The following is a 20,519-nucleotide window of genomic DNA, read 5'->3' as shown; positions in this document are numbered from 1 at the left end:
CCCCGCCCGGCGCCGGGGGAAGGGGCTGCGGCGCCCCCCGCCCGGGAGGCAGCGCTCCCAGCAACGGGCAGGGCGAAGGCGCAGGCCGGGGGAACCGTCCCTGCCTTACCGGGCTCTGGCAGCGAACTGCTCGCCCGAGATCAGCTGCTGCGGACGGGGAACGCTTCTGGCAGCCCCAGGTCGCCTCGGCTGATGGCGAGCGACGTCCCTACCGTCGGAGCCGTGTTTTTATGGACAACGTGACAACTCGTGGGTTCCCCGAGCCGGAAGATGCCTGCATTGCTGAAAGCTGGTCGTTCAGCAGTGGGGCAGTAAAAAAGGCAGGCTCTGCATGCAGGAGGGAGCCTCGCTTGCTCACAACAAAGGGTGGTTTCTTTTCTCCCCTTTTCCAAGACTTTTTGTGCAGTTGCGAGGGCATAGTTGCAACACAAGAAGGTCTCCATAGCACTTTAAACTGTGTTGTAACAGGAGAAAGGGCAAAGTGTATTGCAACTAGGTCCCCAGCTTTTGGCGGTTTGCACTGTTAAGCATTAGGCAGGTACGTTATGTTTCCAGCTGTACTGATTAAGTATTTCTGAGGAAGATCTACATGCACATGTGAACTGAGAGCAGTTCACGCACAGTTAGAGTTGTGGCAGCCATCAGAAATAACCTAATCGACAAAGTCCTGGGAACATCCAAAGATGCTCAAGAATGTCAAACCTCACACTGATGTCCTCACAGTTGAGCTGGAAAGAACCTTGTTTTTAAGACTATATATATGATTAAGAATGTCCCAAAATTAAGCCAATCCCACATGTTAACAGGAGGTCTGGAGCTATATCCACTATCCTGGGAAGCCATCTAGTGGTAAAACCTAGAATTACTGAAAAATGACAAATTTGAAAGAGTCTCCAATTTCTTTCCATCTATAGTTACTAAAGCACCGCTGCAATGGAAGTGTGTGAGTCTAAGCATGTATACATAGGTAGCCAAGTTATATCACACAACTAACAGAAGTGAGATAGGAAGCTGAACCCCTTTGAAAATAAGCTCAGTTTCATGCTTTGGAATCAAACGGGTATTTTTGAAAACAGGTGTTGTTCAAAGTGGCCATATGGTAACATGGCAAGAATGTTCAGGGGTTATTTGTTTGCAAAAAGAAGAGTAAACTAGGTTCTGGTGCCACTCACATTTAAAACCTATGTCACACATAGGGTTTTTTTTAAAACACAAACCAGTTTCTAAATCCTTGCATTTCAGCTCTGTTACAAAGTTCCACACAAGTTTTCAGAACAAAAGGAAATAAAATTGAGAGATAAACTTGCAGAGTTCTTACCTTTAAATGTCAAATTACCTCATATGAAGTAAGCCACATGACTATCACTGCATTATCACAAAGTGTCAGGAGAGAGGCTTTTGGAGAGAAGAAGATGAAGCATTCTAATTGGAAACTGAGAGCCTGTACATATTGTCAGAATCAGGTGGTATTCCCTAACTTAACTGTGTCTGAAGTAATCAGAGCTCAGAGAATTTCCATTGCTGCTTGGCAGCATTTAGCACCTCTGTGTGTTTTTACAGTAATACCTTTAGAAATGGAGCTAGGGGAGGCACCTGGCATTACAATTTTCCTCTCAGTCCAAAAACTGAAGGGGAGAGAGAAATTACACAGAGAGACTAGTGTCTGGTTTAAACAAGAATGACTCAGTGTCTGGACTGGTAACAAATATAACAACTTTCTGGTATGGAAATAAGGAGCAGTGTTAAAAATGAAAGGATATGAAGTTCATCAAAATAAATTTCATTTTTTGATTCCTGAGTTCAGTTTCTTTTATGCATACATCACCACAGACACACTTAAAACAGAAAAGTCAGCAATATTACACAGTTAACCTGTCCAGATTAAATCCAAAATTAATTATTAATTCAAAACATTTGCAGGTCCTTTGAAAACAGGGGGAATGGAATAATCTTGTGAATGGTGATTTCATGTATCTGTTGCCAGCTTGAATAATACTCTAAAATGTATTGGAATTGGTTTTTTTTTTTCATTCATGATGATTTCAGCTTATTGTTCTATGTGCAAAGTTGCTACCAAATTTGGTCTGGGGGTAGAAAGACAGTTCTGAATATTTAAAATCTTCCTGACCTGCTCTTCAAGTTTAATGAAATTATGAACTATTGTACTTCCTTACCACTTCACTTTAGATTTACCTTGAAGCAGTGAAAACTGGTAGTTACTATACTGTACAAATGTACAAAAGCAAGAACCAAAAGCAGATTTACAGTAAAACAGAAGTTACTGCATCTTGCCTGTAATAGTGTGAAAAATACATGCAAGTTATTTTAAAATTCACCTAATTCAACCAGAAAGTAGCTCTACATTCTACACATACTATATAGAACGCTGAGAACAGCTGAGGTTTGTCCCTTTTAATTGCAGTCCCACTCTGAAAAATGGCAAAAAAGTAGCATTCTGGGGTTTCATCTGACTGTTGTATAGCAACCATTGTGCTCTTTTTTGGCAAGAGGTCTTTTCCCAAACTGTCACCTTTACAAAGCCAACATGCGCTTTTGTTCAAAAAGTTCATCTCTGTTAGTGAAACCCCCTAAAATATACCTAACCCCCTAAACCATACCTTCAAGGCTTGATTATCCAAACTGCTTTCAGTAAATGTCTATAGGTGCAAACATACGCTTAGTACATACCTTTGTTGATGGTAGCAAGGATCTGTTACACCACAGCAGCTGTTCCTAATCGAAAGTTTAAAGTCCCAAAGTGAATCCTTTCCATGTTTCTCCTCAGAAGTCCTTAATCAGCATACTGGAGCATTCAACAAGCAGGCCTGTTAATTTTGTAAAATTGCATCTGTTGCTAATGCTATCACATAGTTACAGAATTATTGTTGCATTTTGGATAACTGCACTGTACTGAAATATTTGTTTCCTATGTTGATACTCACGACAAAGTATAAATTGCAAAAAAACTTGGTTTAAGCCATTTTCATGGCACTTTACATTTTAACAGGAGCAAGAAGGTAGTCATGTAATACATCTTACTGGTAACTTGCTCCATTTTGGCCTCTGCTTTAAATTTCTGGGTTTGTACTTCTTAACAGAAGTGTAAAGTAAGACAGCTTTAATACAGTTTTACAAATCTATTCTGAATTAATAGATTTAAACGTAGATCATCCCTGACTGAGTTGCTCCTGGGACCATAAAAAGATGTGTTTAGCTTTCTAAATATTTAACCACAGTGGTGCCTAACTGTAATAGTCCAGCTTAAAACTAAACCTGTTGTTCATATTTAGGCTAGCTAATGTAAAGGTAGGTTAGGAAGGCCTATAGTAATTGAAACCCAGCTTTTGGATTGTAGTTCATGTATGTTTACTCATACTCACAATGAGAGCCATAGAAAACTACTTTTTCTTACTTGCCCCGTCTCAAAGAAAAAAACAGCAACGAAAAAGCAGCATTTACCCCCAAAGCAAGTCGATTTACTCTATACACATCACTTGCATAACAAAGGTCCATTTTTGGAGAACAATGTTACATGGATCTATGAAAAGGCTCGGGTATTGTGCCTGAATATGCTTAGATCTTCATGTAGCTTCTATACATATTGGCAGAACTCTAAACTTGTTCACAGAGCCTTTGCAGCTAAGTTCCTAGCAAACCTGGAAGTCTGTTCATGCAAATGAAGTTGCTAAATTTTAAGAACTTTTAAAAGGAAGTGGAGCTGGAAATTAAAAGCATACTCAAGGCATGTTTGAAAGCCATTTGGGCTAACAGTTCTGTGTTTTCAGCTTAAAACCCACCCACCCCAATATATACAGTACATTGGTAAGCAGATGTGAAAAAAATTGGGAACACATAACAGCATTGTTACACAATAGAAAGTCTGTGTTACTAGGGTGTCAAGTACTATCAGTTTTTTACATCAGTGCAGGGTTCTTGACCATGGACAATCTATCACGATCACAGATTAAAACTAAACCCCATTTAGAAAAGGAAAATCCTTTGCCAACTGATCTGTTTTTTGTTAGATGAAGTACTGCTGTCAGATTTGGATAAATCAAGAGCTACAATTTTGTGCTTCTTGATTTCATTCTTCCCTTGAGTTCACATTTTCCATTTGAAATGTGTCCCAGTGGTTCTATGATTTCACACTGTCCTTCTACATGCTATTAAGTATTAAGAGTCTGATACTGTTGCCTTGTAAGTGGAGTTTTGCCATGGACTAAGCTCAAAGGGACCAGGTTTTTGTTTAACGTTCAGCCTTGACAGAAAACAGTCTGCGTCCAGCCTTGTGTAAAAAGCTACATTTGGATGTCTTAATTGCTTTCCCAGGGTCTGTCTCACAACAAATCAGTATAATGAATAAAGATATAACAAACATCTCTTTCTAGTTCAATATGTGTAAAAATAGTTGTCTTTATAAGCAGAAGTACAGTGTTTTCAAGTGCATGTAGGTGCTATCTGGAATTCAGACAAAGGGATACAACAAGCATGTGGTATTTCTTTCAGTTGCTTAGTCATTTTAGTACATTAGTTAGATTTTGTCATTTGTACTAACTGCCCTTCTTTTTTCTCACCTATCTTTAATTAGAAGCCAAATCTGCCACAAACTGTTAGTCTGCTTCTTCATACTGGAAGAGAGAAGAGTAAAAAAAATACCACATGTAAACAGGAATGGAGTGATTATATTTTGTTAAATCAATTGACTCATCTCATGTTCTCTTTAGTACATTTACCTCACTTTTAGGCCAAACAATATTCACCATTCCTTCTGACTAATTCCTCAGTCCTGACAAAACTTGTAAGACACACAAGGACCTAGGGAGGCAGAAGAATTAAGTCCATAAGGGCCTCAAAATTAGAGAAGCTTATTGTTTCAAGAGTCTGAACTGAAATCCTACTGAACAGGTGTGACACAGATTTTGACAAAACCAGAACAGTAGGCTAATGCCTATAGTAAGTTTCCACCAGAAACTTGTAAACTAGCTTAGGAAAAAAATTCTAGATAAAACATTCCCTGAATCCTTTCTAACAGTATCTTTTAAAAAAATTCATTATATGCAGCTATAATTTCTTCTCAGAGCTAATGGTTCACTAGTACATACAGAGGTGAAATAATTCAAGGCCTCTGTCATAAGCTTCTTCAAACCTGACAATTCCAGAAAGGAAGCCAAAAAGAGGAGGAATGTTAGGAAGAGAATGCTGTTGTCAAAGGCAAACCTTTTTGGTTGGAAGGCTAGGATGGATCAGCTTTAGGTGTATGAACTGATGTGGAAGAATACGATCATGTTATAAACTGATGATGGGAAAATAAGATCTCTGGGAAGATTCCCCTGAGCTAAGAGAAGGCACAGAGGGATCCCAGGTCTTCGTTCAGACAGAACCCACAGCATTTTTGATGACGGTCTGAGCAAGCATAAAGTTTGGAGTTTTAATAATTTATCTGGATATTTCTAGACCTATACCCACTGTTACCAGAAAGTCAGTTTGCTCATTCTTGCTGAATCATTGCCATTAGTCCTACAAATTATTAACACTAATCTTTTTAAGGGAAGAGCAGTTCTGGAGGAGGACACTAGAGCAAATGATCCATGGGGTAAACAACACAGGGCTTCCAAAGGCCAACTGATCCTTTAACTCATGTAAGGGAACTGCTGTCTTCTTAAAAGTTACTGTATAGGCACAATGGCACAGGGCAGTGAGAATCAGCTGATTCTCTGGAGGAAGAAAGATCTGTTACAAGAGTAACATGCATAAATCCAGATGTTTCCTAGAAGCTGACTTGTAAAATAAGTAACAGAGATGCTTTTTCAGAACGCTCATCCCTGCCCTCCAGGTAAACTTTGTCCAACACTACCTGGTTAAAAAAAAAAATCCCTTATACCAACCAACCAACCCCAAAATCCAAGAACCTCTCTTCACAGGACTCCTACCTCCCCTCCAATCTCTCATTACATGCTTGGATGCTGGCCTGAAAGTCTTGATATCAAGGGGGAAAAAACATGCACACTGGGAATGCCTAAGTGACTTGGCAATTGGTATTTTGACATCCAGCTTTTATGAGGGGAAATCTGGATATTCCATAATTTCCTCAGATGATAATACCAGTGGGGTGTTTAATCCATCACAAGGAGAATTAAAAATTAATAAGGAAGAAATGTCTTTGAACTTTCACTTGTCATATTTAAAAGCATATGGGGACATTCAAAACTTAAAACCTATTAATTTTAGGATGGATTAGTAAAACTCATTAAACCCCAACCTAGATATTACTTCTCAGAATATAAAAACAGCCTTAAATTTTGCTTTATGTTCTTTTTTTTTTAATCATTCCAGTTAGTGCACCCCCACAGGTCTGGATGAAGTAAGAAGTTGGGAAGGGCTCAGTTAAGCATCCCATACCTCACAGTGGTGGAAGGGATCAGTTATTCCCCAGCTTAGTCAAATAATTTGGGTCAGTATTGGGAAGATGTTCAGTATGATCACAAGCTCCAGGCCTGCTGCGTTAAGCTGAGAGTTCCATGTTATAATTTGGATTTCATGGATTTCTTACCCTCAATACCTTTTTACTTATTTATTTGAATATTAAACCACATAATTCAATCAGTTGTACTTGCTGACTTCCACTGAAGTAAACGATTAGACCTATCCTCTTAAGAATCCACTCTGGTCACTTATATCTGGTACTTTATCTCTTATGATTCATGTTATATACTCTTATTCATTTACCCTATTGACTAATTCACATTAAAGTTTCTTGCCCTTTCCTGTAATGCATATTTTGCATAAATGGGATTTTTCTAAGCAGACATATTTCATCTGCTTCTTTTAAGGGTATAAGAAAAGCTAGACAGGACTCACCTTTTCTTAGCCAAGATGCCACTTTCTGAAGGAAACCACTACAGGTTTGTTAGCCAAAGGCAGAATGTTATGGCTCATAAAAAGAGGTATTTCTCTTCTATGACCACAATTACAAGCTTTTATAAGGGTTTTTAAATGGAGCACCCAGGAGATTAGTGGGGATAAAGAAACAGTTCAGAGTGTTCAGGCGATAAGCATAGGTTGCACTGCTTACATCAAACTAAGCTGATGTTTGTTCGCTCCTTACTTTTACCCAAACAAGTTTTGTCCAGTCACACGGTGGACAGAAATATATGGAATTGCTCCTAGTCACTCTTTCCTTCACTATTATCACTTCTATCGGTACAAACATTTGGCTAGCCATATGGTCTAATCACTGAATTACAACAAAGGATAACATGGAGTTGTCTTGGCAAAAAATAGCAAACTATGAAGTTGTAAAGACATCAAAATCTTTTCTTTTGAATGATTCAGAATAGAGGGTTAGGGCCAAAGTTCTCCAAGTCAAGAGGAAGTTTCCCTCTGATATCACTGGCTATCATTGGTGAGCCCAGAGACCTTTACTGCACACTCAGGTAGGGAGCCTCCAAATAACTGAGAGCTCTGGATGGATCTCTGAAAGCAGGATGCCTTTAGATGTCCTTCAGAATGTCTGTTCTAACCATTCTGCCTCAGCAATACAGCACGGGAAAAAAAAAGATCAGCACTAAGCAAAAAGTCTGAGACTCATACTTCAGACTTGTTCCAAGAGCAGAACCATTGCAGTTCCTGAACATGGAGAATGGAGCTCAGCATGGCTAGTCACCCATGGGTTGTTCTTAAGTATCTTTCATTACACTAACTAGCACACTTGCAAATAATCACACATAGCTTTTCAGGCCTGTAAAGTGGAATATAATTAAACCAGATGAAAAATAAAGTTCATTTGCAATCTTGGGACATACAAAATAGTGACATTTCCTGGATATGACTCCTCTACGTATTAACTTTGACCATGCTAAATGAAGTCATAATAGCCGGATGTTTGTGTGCTTCTACCAGCTGGCAGCCTTACCATCTGTAGGAGAAGGGTGGAGGAATTTTGGTATTCAAATTAGTTCTCTGTGGAGTCAGTCTGGAGGATATAAATATTGACAGACTTGTATCAAGCAGTTCTCTAATAAATGATTCCCACCAAAGAAAAATGGAATCATTTCATGCTCTGGCTTTAACAGCGGGAATTCTAGTTGCTTTCGTATTACTGGTTTTAATTGCAACTTACCGTAATTCCTTCAAGGTAGAGATTCCTCCTGATGTTGACCAGCCAGCAAAGCTTCGCTTATATCACTTCATGTATATTCTGATAGGAATTCTGGTAAGTTTATCATGCTCTGTGATATTATGATTTTCAGGAAAGGAAAAACTTCAGTAGAACTATGAAGATATGCATCTAAATATTGCAGTTATGTGTAATGAGAACCACAGAGTAACACAGATTCAAAGATAAAGGCCAAAGTTTGATTTGGGATTCTATTAATGTATATAAAAGTAGCCAGTATGAGGTGAGTTCTCTTAAATACTGAGATAACCATTCTTATGCCTCTGTTGTAATTTGATAGCCTTCTGTAATGAAATGATCGGTCCTGTGGATGACAGGAGGGCTGTGGAGATCGTTTATATGAATAATAATAACCAAATCTCCTGTATCTCAATACATTTTGATATATTTAAGGTGATTTCCTAAATTTTTAACTATCTGCAGTAATTTTCTTACTTGTGATTCTGTTCTTATTCCTGCAGTGACTGAATTACTGAAACTTAGCTAAATATCATAGAATCATGTAGGTTGAAAGGTACCTCCGGAGGTCATCTGATCTAACCTCCTAGCCAAAGCAGGTTCAGCTAGACCTCTTACCACTTATTATCATGTAGGTTGAAAGGTACCTCCGGAGGTCATCTGATCTAACCTCCTGGCCAAAGCAGGTTCAGCTAGATCTCTTACCACTTATTATTTAAGTACTTGTAAGCCACATGCACTGTGCTGTGTGCTTTGCCATCTGAGAGAGAAACAGCTTTTGCCCCAAAAGATTTCAAAGAAGGCAACACAGGAGCACATAAAAGCAGGCTAAGCCCTGTCACGTCTGGCACATAACACATTAAAAGAAAGCCTGCAGGAAAATTTCAGAGTGGTTTCATTAACATTTGTACAGAGCTCATCTGAAGTAAAGGTATTCTCTAATCCCCTACTTATACCTAATGAACACAGTAACTAGGGCTCATGTCCTGAAAGGTATTTGGGGCACTCTAAGCTATTAAAGCCTTATATGGGTTGCTTGAACTTACATAGCAGCATTCACCAAATCCAGTAATTGTCCCTGGGTCTCAAATGGCCACGGCCCCATGTACCTTTCTGCATTGTCTGGCATGAAAGAAGAGTCTGCTCTCCTTATGCATCTCACATTTCACGTTAAGCTATATACAAAGTTAATACCATAATATGCCCATAATATAATAATATGACTGTATATTATTAAGCTCTCTATGTTTCTATACTTGGTTGGATGAAAAGATTCTTTCAAATCATTATTTTTATCTGCTTTTACAGCTTCTAAATGGCTGTTATGGCATAGTACATATTTTATCTTCATTGATAATATGTTCCAGAAATTTCACCTTCCTTTTTCTAAATAGTTTTAAAGATGCATTTCACCATTTGCTATGCATTGAATCCATTCATTACCTAATTTTTTTTCCAAAACCTTTAGACATCTGCTGGTACTTTTGGTGAATTTCTAGGTTTATGTTTTTACTCACAGAAGCAGCCCTCATAGTGAGCACTTCACAGGTTTCTTACAAAGTTCACAATGCTTTGTGTATTGCCCATGTGCAATGAATGTATCCTGCTTATTCTGATGAATGCTGCTGTTCTTGTGCCAGCAACGTGTCTGTACTGTATGTTGCAGTAAAGACCTCTTTTTTCTGCAATACAGGGCAGTCTTTTCCTCTTTTCTTCCACCTTACTTGCGAGATGACTTAAAAATCCTGCATCAATGGTTAAATGTGTAGTTCCCACAGCATAGGTGTCATGCATACGATGCTCCTGCTGCACCTATCCACATACTCTGTCATAAAGAAATCAGTGACAGTCTCTAACGGAAGAGATGAGAGAAAGCCTCCTATCTCACATCCTAGCTTTTGTTTTAATCTATTCATACAGATCTGCATTTAGACTAACTGTACATACTGCACTGTGATATAAAGCTTTGATGATAATTATTTTGGCTGGCAAAGTGTAATGCTTCAAAGTGACTGACAGAAAGACTGTCTAATGTAGTGTTAAAGTCCATGAAGCTCAAATTGAGTATTTTTTTGCTAGCTGGTATGTGATTTCATAATTATTTTTGAAGTAAAAATCTGGTCCCCGTATGATCATCCACATAAAAAGTCAGAATTCAGGTGCTCCAGCAAATAGCTTTTCAAAGACCCTATTTTGCAAGAAAAGGTATGCCGACATGCTGATCTGGGTCCTCTTTCTCTTACACATATACACATTTTAGAACCTGGCTTATACAGTATGTTTCACACAGTAACACTGATCACATCTGTCTAGGAAAATGGTCACACCTTTTATTTTTTCAATGTATTCTTATTGGTTCTGAAGTATTTTGTAATTATTGATCAAGAAGCTTTTCAACAGAATACATACCAAATTCCCCACTCCCCTTCATGACAGTGTTTTCCCTGAAACTGAAGTTGTCAGGAACTCCTAATATAAGGAAAGGAAAGACAGTATTTAGATAGAATGCTCTGATGCCAAGTTTATCATATATACTACTCTCATTTGAAATCTCTGTAAAAATTCAGGGATGTTGGCAAGTACAGATGAGACTAAATGGCAATTCTGCCAACTTCAACCATTCTAAAGTTGTAACTCTGACAAAAAGGTTGACTTAAGAGTCATGAGAGTTTTTGAAAATTGCTGCATTTGGAAGGTTATATTGACCCTTTGGTTTTTGCTATGATTGCCCTGGCTCTTATATTAATTTTTCCCTTTGCCATGATACCTAAAAATGTGCGTTTTCCAATGTAAGGCCAGAACTGTATCTATCCATTTATCTCTGGGAACTGGGACTTAAAATACCCAAGCACTGCTGGAAGTTGTTGCATAGAGTGTTATGAAAAAACTCCAGATAATCTCTGGGTTCCTGTCTTTTTTTCTAAATTACTTTCTCTTCCATGGCTCATGGTGGTTTCTTCTCTTACTCCTCACCCAACTTGTTTATGGCAGCAGATTATTAGGAAGAAAGAATCTGTGCTGTTTGAAAAAGGCCTTGGTGAGAAACTGGGTGTTGCAGCACACTTGAACTCCATGAGATCTGCCTTCACCCATACGTGATAGCTGGGACAGTGCACCTAAGAAAGTTCTGCCCCTCTGTCATACTCTGGTGTTCTTTCACAGCAAAATTACCATGTAAGGTAAATAACTGAATGGTCTCTGTGACAGAGCAGATCTAAAAGGCCAAATACACAAGGCTGGAAAGAACAATTTGCAAAAGCATAGCTAGCCTTTAGTTTGTGAGGCATTGACACAGCAGTATACAGAGACTTCTGTTGCTTAGAAGAGAGCAACACAATTTGCAAATTGCTTGTGATGATTATCGTAACTCCAGAAGAATGAATGATAATAGTCCGTAAGGCCAACTAAGTCACCATTTAATGGGAAGGGAAACATTGTCCTAGCAGGAAGTGCATCTGTTACGTGTTCAAAATAAAGGAGGATTGATGTGTGATCTTCAGGCTATCTTAATTATCAGCAGTTGACTGGCTTTGGGTAAGAAAATGTTTTCACATATTTAACAAACCTCCCCTGTCTTCAGAATATTTGCTCTCCCTGATTAGATGTAAGAGACTGACTGCAGAGCCATTTCACGACTACCTGTGAGATCTTGATCAAGGCAACAGTTTTGCTGATGGAGGAGATAAGATTCAGAACCATTTTCATCTGTTCTTCATTTAGGCCAGCAGCCCTTCATTATTGATTACAGGCAAAATTATTTTCTTAAATCTTGTTCTCACTGAGTCTGTGGCATGGACATGACCAGTAAGTCACCCAATTTTGCACGCAAACCAGTCTGAATCTCCTCCCAGTATGCTAAATGCTGTCATGCTAGGGACATTTTCATCTCACTTAACCTTAAATACTTTAATTGAGGCATCTGAAGTACACAGCTTCCCTTCATAATCAATGGAGATGAACAGACATCTCCAGAGCATGATTTAACACACCTGAAATCGGAACCGTCCTCAAGAAATGCCTCTTTCTCTTCACCGATCAGAAAAGGAGCCTCAGGCTTCATGACTCCTAACTTCCATGCCTAAGCAAATGCCTGCTGTTACTTGTGGTAAATCCAGATCAGGCAAATTAGAAGGTATTTATATAACACATTTCATGGAACAGGTATTACAACATTCTTCTAAAAATAATGGTATCTCAAATCATGAAGATGTACATTTTCACCTTCATAACTGAAATCACAAAGCTGCTAGAGTTATTTGTGGTAATCCTAAAAAGCAGCAAATAAATAACAGAATTATCCTAAATATAGTATAGAAAAAGGTAGCTTGTGGCACTTACAGAGTGGGAAGACTAGAATTCCCTATACTAATTTCTTATTTTTCCTATTACATCTATCTAGGCAAAGAACTTAGAAAGTCTGGGTATCACTGAGGAGCACACACTTCTAAGGTTGATTGCTGATGGACTGCCGGCAAGCAGGGATTCAAAGCTCTTCATAAAGGATCTGCATTTTGATGAGGTGCCAGTGAGGATTTACCTGCCAAGGGTACCATCTGCAAACAAACGGAGAGGCGTCCTCGTCTTCCATGGAGGATGTGGGATATTTGGAAGCATCAGTAAGGAACTGAAAGACAAAATATGATTATTTAGGATTGTTAACTATGTATTTTTTAAAACTCTCCTGAACCTAAGAAATGACTGAAGCTTAGTTTGAGAGATTGAGATAGAAAGCACTTAATGTGTATTTTTCCTTTTTAAACTCTTAATCTGCCCTTATTTAGTATCTAAATTATTTTTTTAATAGGATATAGCACTCTGTTTAGGATACAGCATGTATATTTCTTACAGTAAGTGGTGCTGCTAAAGAAAAAAATTCTTTTTTTGTCTGTAAACCTTACAGAAGTTATTAACACCTGCATTCCTCCCTTTGACCTCTAACTGCAGCATGTTTACTGGGACTTCCACAAACAGTGTTCTCTGCAATTCAAGTGGCCTATAGCAGCCACATTAAAACGTGTGTCCCTGATGCATTAGTTATGTTGTCTTTTTTTTCCATTTTCCATTCAGTTTATTAAGAGACAGCAGATAATTTCAAACATAATCTAAAAAGTTCTAAAAGATACTGTTTCTAAAGGCAGTAGACATGCACACATATTAAATGGCACTAGAATTCTGTAACTGAAAGAACACATCATTGAGCAAATACCTGTAAACCAAATATTCTAAATGTACCAAATTCAGACGTAAGGTTGAAGGAAAATTCAACATATCTTTATATACATTAAAAGAGGCATATTTTTGCCTATAAGCTTCCCACAGAAAAATTATATAATTATATAATCAGACAATTTACTGTAACACAATTTGGATGCCTTAGATTTCTGCCTACGTTAGCCACACAGAAATACACTGATTTTGCAGGGAGCATACCAGCTGCACCCTTCATTCTTCAGAAAATAGTCAAATCTCTGTTTCAAATACACAATTTATTTAGACTTAACTGTAGTACTACAATTAGCATTCCCACAGCAGCAAAATGATGTCAGCCTCAGACACAGTTACTTAAAACAATGTAATAAGCTTTTACAAAGATCTCAAGCTATTTTATCATTACTGTCATTATTATATTACAACGACTCTAAGCAATTGTGCATTATAATTACAGAATGTTTTGGGCTGGAAGGGATCTTAAAAATCATCTAGTCCAACCCCTCTGCCATGGACAGGGGCATCTTTCACCAGCCAGGCTGCTTGAAGCCCCATCCAGCCTGACTTTGAACACTCCCAACGATAGGGCATCCTGTCCTAGGTGACCTGTTTTATTGCCTCACCACACCCATCACAAAAAATGTCTTCCTCATTTCCAATCTAATTCTGCCCCCTCTCAGCTTAAAACCATTTCCCTCTGTCTAATCATAATAGTCATAATTCCTTATTTTCCTTACAGGTCAACAATCTCCCTAATTGCATGAATTTTACAGCGTGTCCTGATGATCAAAAATCAAGATTATTTTTATCCTAGAGAAAATTTGCGTAGCTCACTAAATAGGCAAGGGGCCCACATTCAATCACGGTAATATGTCATAACAAAATAAGGGTTGATATTGCTTCAAGTATTCTAAGATATTAATTACATTAACATTTGTTCTTCAGGAAGTCATGAAAGAATATGCCGGCACATAGCCAGAAAATCTGATTCAGTGGTTGTGTCTGTTGGGTAAGTGAGCTCCACCCAATATTACTCCCAGAATTAGACAGTTCGCTGCTTCCCCCGCTACCTCCCCCACCCCTCTGAACAGTGCCCATGCTATACTTACGTTTCTTAGAATATAAGAAAAGAAACTGAGCTCTAGTGTTGCCTGCCCCTATGTTGTTGATATGTGTGAGCAAGCACGTGCCACGCAATGACAATGAGAAATACCTGATGCAAGTTTATAAAGTTACAGAAATAATATGTATGCCAGCTGTTTTCAGAAGAACAAAGAGATTTACTAATTTCATGTTGTTATTGTCACAAAAATCATTGCCTTTCATAGTAAGGCTGTTCGATAGCTATAAGCTGTTTTCCTAACTTCAGGTTTTAATAGTTAGGGGGCTTTGGGGATGATTGTAAAGAGTAAATAATAAGTCTAAAATTCAACATTTTTTTAAAACTGTATGGACCACTGCTTCCTTTTAAGATGTTCTGCTTGTGGAAAATAACTGATGGTATGAAGAAACTTCAGTTTCCAATAAATTGTTCCATTAAAAAACTCATTGTTAAAGAATTTTACAAAGTTCAGAGGAACTGGTTTTGAGAATGAATTGCATATTCCATGTCTTGTCTGAGTAAGTCACGATGCATTTAAAGCAACTCTGAAATAAGATACTGATATCCTTTTATTCCTGGGTTATTACAACAATTACTTTATGAATCCATTGAATTAATTTCACACAATAGTGAAAAAACAGAAAAGCAGAAGCAGTGTGCCTCAGCAAACAGTGAAAGGTTAAGAGAGAATGCCTGCACTGTTACCTCTGTAGTATTTATCTTCTCCTTATTAAACTTAACCTTCTCCAAAAAGCCCTAAGACCACAAATGCAGAGAAGAAAGAACATGGCTGTTAAAAATGTAGTCTTAAAGTAGTCTTATATGTCATTGGAATCAAAGCATACCACTTTAACTTGACTGGGTATCTGACTGTTATGCCTGCCTTCTTCTCATCATATGAAAGTAAGTTGTTAGTTAAGAAATAAACAGTTTGTTATTTTAACATTATTCCTCTGTAATTCATTTGTTCCAATTAATAAAATAAATAAAAGTATTGTCTACAGGAAGCTATTTTGTCACCACAGTACATTTACTGTGTGGTGGTTTATAATATATTACTAGATTTTCTTTTTATATTAAAAAGTATTAGTAATACACAATACTGGACTAATATATAATAATACAATAACCACTGTCCCCAGTGTAAAAAGCTCAGGAGCCAGAACTTGGTTGGATTTTGTGGATAAGCTGGACTGACCATAGCCATGCATACATCCAGGCTCAGGCCAAATGAGAGCATTGCAGACTTGCTGGCTGGTATGAACTTTCAGCCCAGGCAGGTGCACTCAGAGCAGGACTTGTGTAAATGTGTGGCTTTGTATAATGTGGGTGATTGGACTGCACTACTCCAGCCCTCATGCTCTTAAATTACGCTGGAATAAACCCCAATGATTAATGGTCTCTGTATTTTGACAGAAATGGGAGGGGAAGCTGTTCTGGCTTGCTTCAGCATGCAAAACTTTAAATCAGCAATACTGGTTTTGGTGAGGTTTTGTAAATATATGAGATGCATTTAAAATAACACATTCAAGCAATTTACAAATCTATGTTATTTGTAATAATAGCTGTCTTTTGTACATTTCAGGTATCGTTTATCTCCTGACCATAAGTATCCAGCCCAAACTCTGGACTGTCTCGCTGCTACTGTATACTTTTTGAAGACCGCAGAAAACTATGGGGTGGATCCTGATCGGATTATCATTTGTGGGGATAGTGCAGGGGGCACTTTTACTGCTAGTGTTTGCCAAGAACTGGCAAATAGAAGAGATATCCCAAAGATACGTGCCCAGGTACTGATCTATCCACTTCTCCAAGCACTGAACTTTAATCTGCCATCTCACCAGAAAAATGCTTTTATTGCCTTCTTGTCCCAGGAACGTGCAGTCTATTTCGTTCTGAAGTACCTGAACAAGGATTGCTCTATGAAGGAAGCTATTTTGGCCGGCTCTCATGTTCCTGAGAGTATACATTTAAAATACAGGAAATGGATAAATCCAGATCTTATCCCAGAGGTATTTAGACTAGACTATAAGCCACCATTACCCACTTCATTTTTACCTCAAGTTCATGAAGAAACAAAAGAACTGTTTGAGACAAGATTTTCCCCACTGTTAGCAGAAGATGCTGTTGTTTGCTGCCTACCTGATACTTGTATAATTACCTGTGAGCATGATGTGCTCAGAGATGATGGGTTGTTGTACAAGAAGCGTTTAGAGGACAACAATATAAAAGTGACCTGGCACCACATACAAGAAGGCTTCCACTGTGCACTGGGATTTTTTGGTTATGGTATTTTCTCTTTTCCATCATCAAGTAAAATTGTGAATCACACTGTAAACTTTATAAAAGGTTATTAAAATGTCTTCTTGAATACAGTGTACTGGTATGCAGAGTGTATTTCAATTAACTATTTACTAGCTATTTGTACATTAGAATCTAGTAGGGAAATAATAAGATTAGCATGGTCTGCTGCATTCTGATTTTCAGTTGCTATTACTTGCAAACATGATGTATTTTTCATCTTTTTTAAAAAAACATTAATAGGTATTAACTAACATTAAAACATCTTGTTTTGCTGTCCTTTTCTTATATTGCAAGAATTTTTATTCTCTTCTTATGTCAAAGGATAAAAACTCACCATGGCAAATCCACCCCTCCTAACATTTTAAAGCATGCAATACATGAGTCATCAGCAACATGCATATGCATATCCACATAATACATGCAACATCAGCATGACAGCACAGACAAAATGCCAACCCCCAGTGCCTCTGGAGACTGGAGAGACTTTCAGTACTTCTGAGATGAGTAGTAATCATCGTCAGACTATGCGTACAGGTAACCAATCACTTTGGACCTGGCTGTAAAATCAGAAGGAGGGAATTGGCGGTACTTACAAATCTGATCTTGAAGGGCAATAGGTGACCCAGAAGGGAGGTACAGAAATGTAAGCTGTACGAGATGCCTATCTGTATAAATATCTGAGACTGGCAGCAGAGATGAAGCAAGGGAGAACTGTACAAATATAACTGAATGTCCTCTAAACTATATTCTATAAAGTTCCTTTCTGAGAAGCATTTGGTTGTATTCAGGGAAGACGGAGACATATTGGTTTTTGCCTTTTTGTAATTAGACAAATAATCAACTTGCTTACCTGGAATTTAGGGAGAAAGTATGTAAACAGCACGTGAGCTGCCAAAACAATTTCTGCAAATATCAAAAACATGAAGGAAAAGAAAAATCTGAGCTCAATTGCTACATTGCTTATTAGGACAGATCCACCTTTGCTAAACACAGATGCCAAGATAATTGACATTGCATGTCAAAATAGCTGGCCACGCAATGCCTAGGAATTGTAAAATATTTATTCATTGTTATGCAACCACCTTGCACTTGTAATATCTATGTACACACAAGTGTGGAAAGAGGTTAGTACGTATCTTCATCCTCTGCCAGCCAAACTGTGAGTAGGAAGAAAATGGTGGGTTAAATTTTTCCCATTGTCACCATATTAATTAAACACAGTGACAAGTTAGCAGTTACAAATCTCTGGAGTAACATGTTGTTACTTGTGAATTCTTGTTCCACAGTCCCTCTCAGCAAAATGAAATTATGTTTCTTCATGCTCTGTTGACACAACAGACAAAGAAATTCTTCCAGGAGTAAACAGCAAAATTCCAGATGTTCCACTGTTTGAGGATTTCAGGATTTGCCTTGGTTATGCAACCTGATGTGACACTGGGGATTTGTTTTGGTTTCTGGTCTCAAGATGAAGGGTGGCTTGCCAGCTTACGTGTTGGTATCTGAAGCTAGGCCACCAGAGTTTGTATCTGCTGTAAAAGCTATGCAGAGCTGGACAATATTTGAGCAGTTAATCCATGGCTGTTCTGCCATGGCTGTACTGTTATCTGGACTGAGCAAGCTGGCTTAAAGTTAGTTTTGGCATGTCTTCACAAACTTTACTCAGACCTGTGACAGTCATTAGATTTATCTTTATTCAGGATCATTTTTATTCCTGTATCACTCTTCTTTGCATCTTCTGTAGCAGGCTTGCTCTTTTGATGCTTCTTTGCAGGTACCAAGATGGTTGGAATTGCTAGAACTAAGGATATCCATACAGTTTCACCTTGTACGTTGTAAGTTATGAGATGATCACATATGATCTCATACTATTTTACACACATCTCATTCAGTGCAGCGTGTATTATACTCCTTGTCAGTTCAGCAAGCCAATACTTGTTTTCTCTCCATTACTCAATCTCCAGACTTAGGCCTCATTTATGAGCCAATGTCCAAACTCTACACTGATCTACTTGTGAGTTTTTTCTGCGGTCCTTTATCTGTAAGTATTTAATTTACTACAAATACTAATAAATGTAGCTTTATAATACGTCAGTGGTATTACTGCCTCTCTTGAACTCATGCATTTTAATTTGTATTGAGGGTTATAACCATGGTAGTACAGAGGGGTAAGTAAAGAACAGCAAGTGCTGAAACAATGTATTCGTTTTTCAGTAGTGATTCCCATATCTTCTAAATTTAGAAAGTTACAAGATCTAATTGTATCCATGGAACTTCCTATCCTCTAATTTATTTTAACTAACTACAGATCTGCTATGTCTCTTGCATTGCTAAGACAGAATACTTGTTCATTTGAACACATTTTATAGTTTCCGAAGTTTGGTATTGATTTTCAAGTACTTAAAATACAATCAATGACAAACTTACACTGCACCTACAGAATTACGCACATTACTGTCTTTTCACAAGGAATTATACCTACAAGTACACATGGATACAAGTATGCACACACAAGTTACCACACAAAATAGGCCATTAACAGATCCTGTCAATGCTTTGCATAGGAGTTTACAGCTAATGGCAGTCAGAGCATGTTGGTGAGGACTTGACTAGGCTAGTTCAGTGCTCCAGCTCAGACCTGAAGCACCAGGTAGCTCTCACACTCTGCAGGACTCCAAAGGAGCTTCCTGGGTCAGGCAGCACCTTCTCTCAGGAATGTTTCCCAGTATCCGAGTCCAGGCATCTATCCAGTCACACTTGGTGTGTCTGAGTCTAAGCAGGTGAGTACCCAGTTGCCACCTACCAGCACCATGATTCAGAGACAGGCAGAGTTCTTGCAAACACCTGGAGACCACACAAGGAAATATTTCATACATGTTGCAACTGGCTCAGTCTCTGTCTCCCCTTAGCATGTGCAGCTACATAACAGAAAAGAAGCTTAAGGGTGCCAGCCCAGCACTGACAAGATTTCAGGCACTGACATTTAGCTCTTCACTGGAAATTAATAAGAAAGGGAGTTCCTGGGGTCGGAGAAAATGGGATTTTGGCCTCGGGGGCCAAGGCCTCTGGTGTATCGCACAGGAGAAAGAGATAAGGTTAAAATATCAGAAGCCAGAGAGAGCATACCTTTGAAAGATTTAGGTAATGGTTCTCCATTCTGGGACTCAAGCAAACTTGTAAATTGCTGAGTGTATGCTTATAAAACATTAAGCATTACCTGTGTAATGCAATGCCCAAAGGAAAAAACAGTCTATTACTTCAGGAACCAACTACTTTGTTTCTTTTACAGCTGATACCAGATTCCCGCACATCCAGATTTTGTGTGGAGCCTCTGGGGTTGGTGGGCATGCTGGAAGGTCTGGAGCCAGTTAATATGCCCGGCTACCATAAGGACTGGTACCAAAAAGATTTAGAAAAGAGATGAACAATAGGTGGCAAGAATCTTAGTAAAAGGATCCGTCACAAGTGTCAGGAGACTTCTTAGATCCCCAGAGGGGCCAAATCTGATAAGTATACTTGGACCACACCTAACTCATTGGGACAGCACAGTTCAGCACAAAGCTGATTAACTACTTTCACTATTAAACACTAAAGAAGTGAGCTGCAACCATGTTTTGTGTAACAGTATTTCCTAATGATCTTCTCCGAGCTATAAGAAAGCTGAACCCTATATGCACCTTGGTCCTGACAGGTCTGAATTCACCGCTTCCATTTCCCAGGAGAGTGTCCCAATCACCAGGCAACGTGCCTTTCATCAACATCCCTTATTGAGCT

The 20,519-nt window shown here is 38.5% G+C and overlaps 1 protein-coding gene across 1 annotated transcript; it reads left to right on the top strand.

Moving 5' to 3' along the window:
• Positions 1 to 8,041: 8,041 nt before the first annotated feature.
• On the top strand, positions 8,042 to 16,801 carry LOC130145976 (arylacetamide deacetylase-like 4). Its single transcript, XM_056331537.1, has 4 exons — positions 8,042 to 8,212; positions 12,534 to 12,750; positions 14,288 to 14,351; positions 16,030 to 16,801. The coding sequence occupies exons 1-4, from the start codon at positions 8,042 to 8,044 to the stop codon at positions 16,799 to 16,801; spliced, it is 1,224 nt and encodes a 407-aa protein (XP_056187512.1).
• The last annotated feature ends 3,718 nt before the right edge of the window (positions 16,802 to 20,519 follow it).

This window comes from Falco biarmicus, chromosome 3 (genome assembly GCF_023638135.1).
Source record: "Falco biarmicus isolate bFalBia1 chromosome 3, bFalBia1.pri, whole genome shotgun sequence".
In the NCBI taxonomy this organism is placed as follows: Eukaryota; Metazoa; Chordata; class Aves; order Falconiformes; family Falconidae; genus Falco; species Falco biarmicus.
This window is presented reverse-complemented; position numbering and strand designations above follow the sequence as displayed.

Excerpts from the sequence above, each read along its gene's own strand:
- LOC130145976 (XM_056331537.1), top strand. The coding sequence starts at position 8,042 with ATGGAATCATTTCATGCTCTGGCTTTAACAGCGGGAATTCTAGTTGCT. Across the intron at positions 12,751-14,287 it reads TGGGATATTTGGAAGCATCA|GAAGTCATGAAAGAATATGC; the intron begins GTAAGGAACTGA and ends TTTGTTCTTCAG. Across the intron at positions 14,352-16,029 it reads TCAGTGGTTGTGTCTGTTGG|GTATCGTTTATCTCCTGACC; the intron begins GTAAGTGAGCTC and ends TGTACATTTCAG.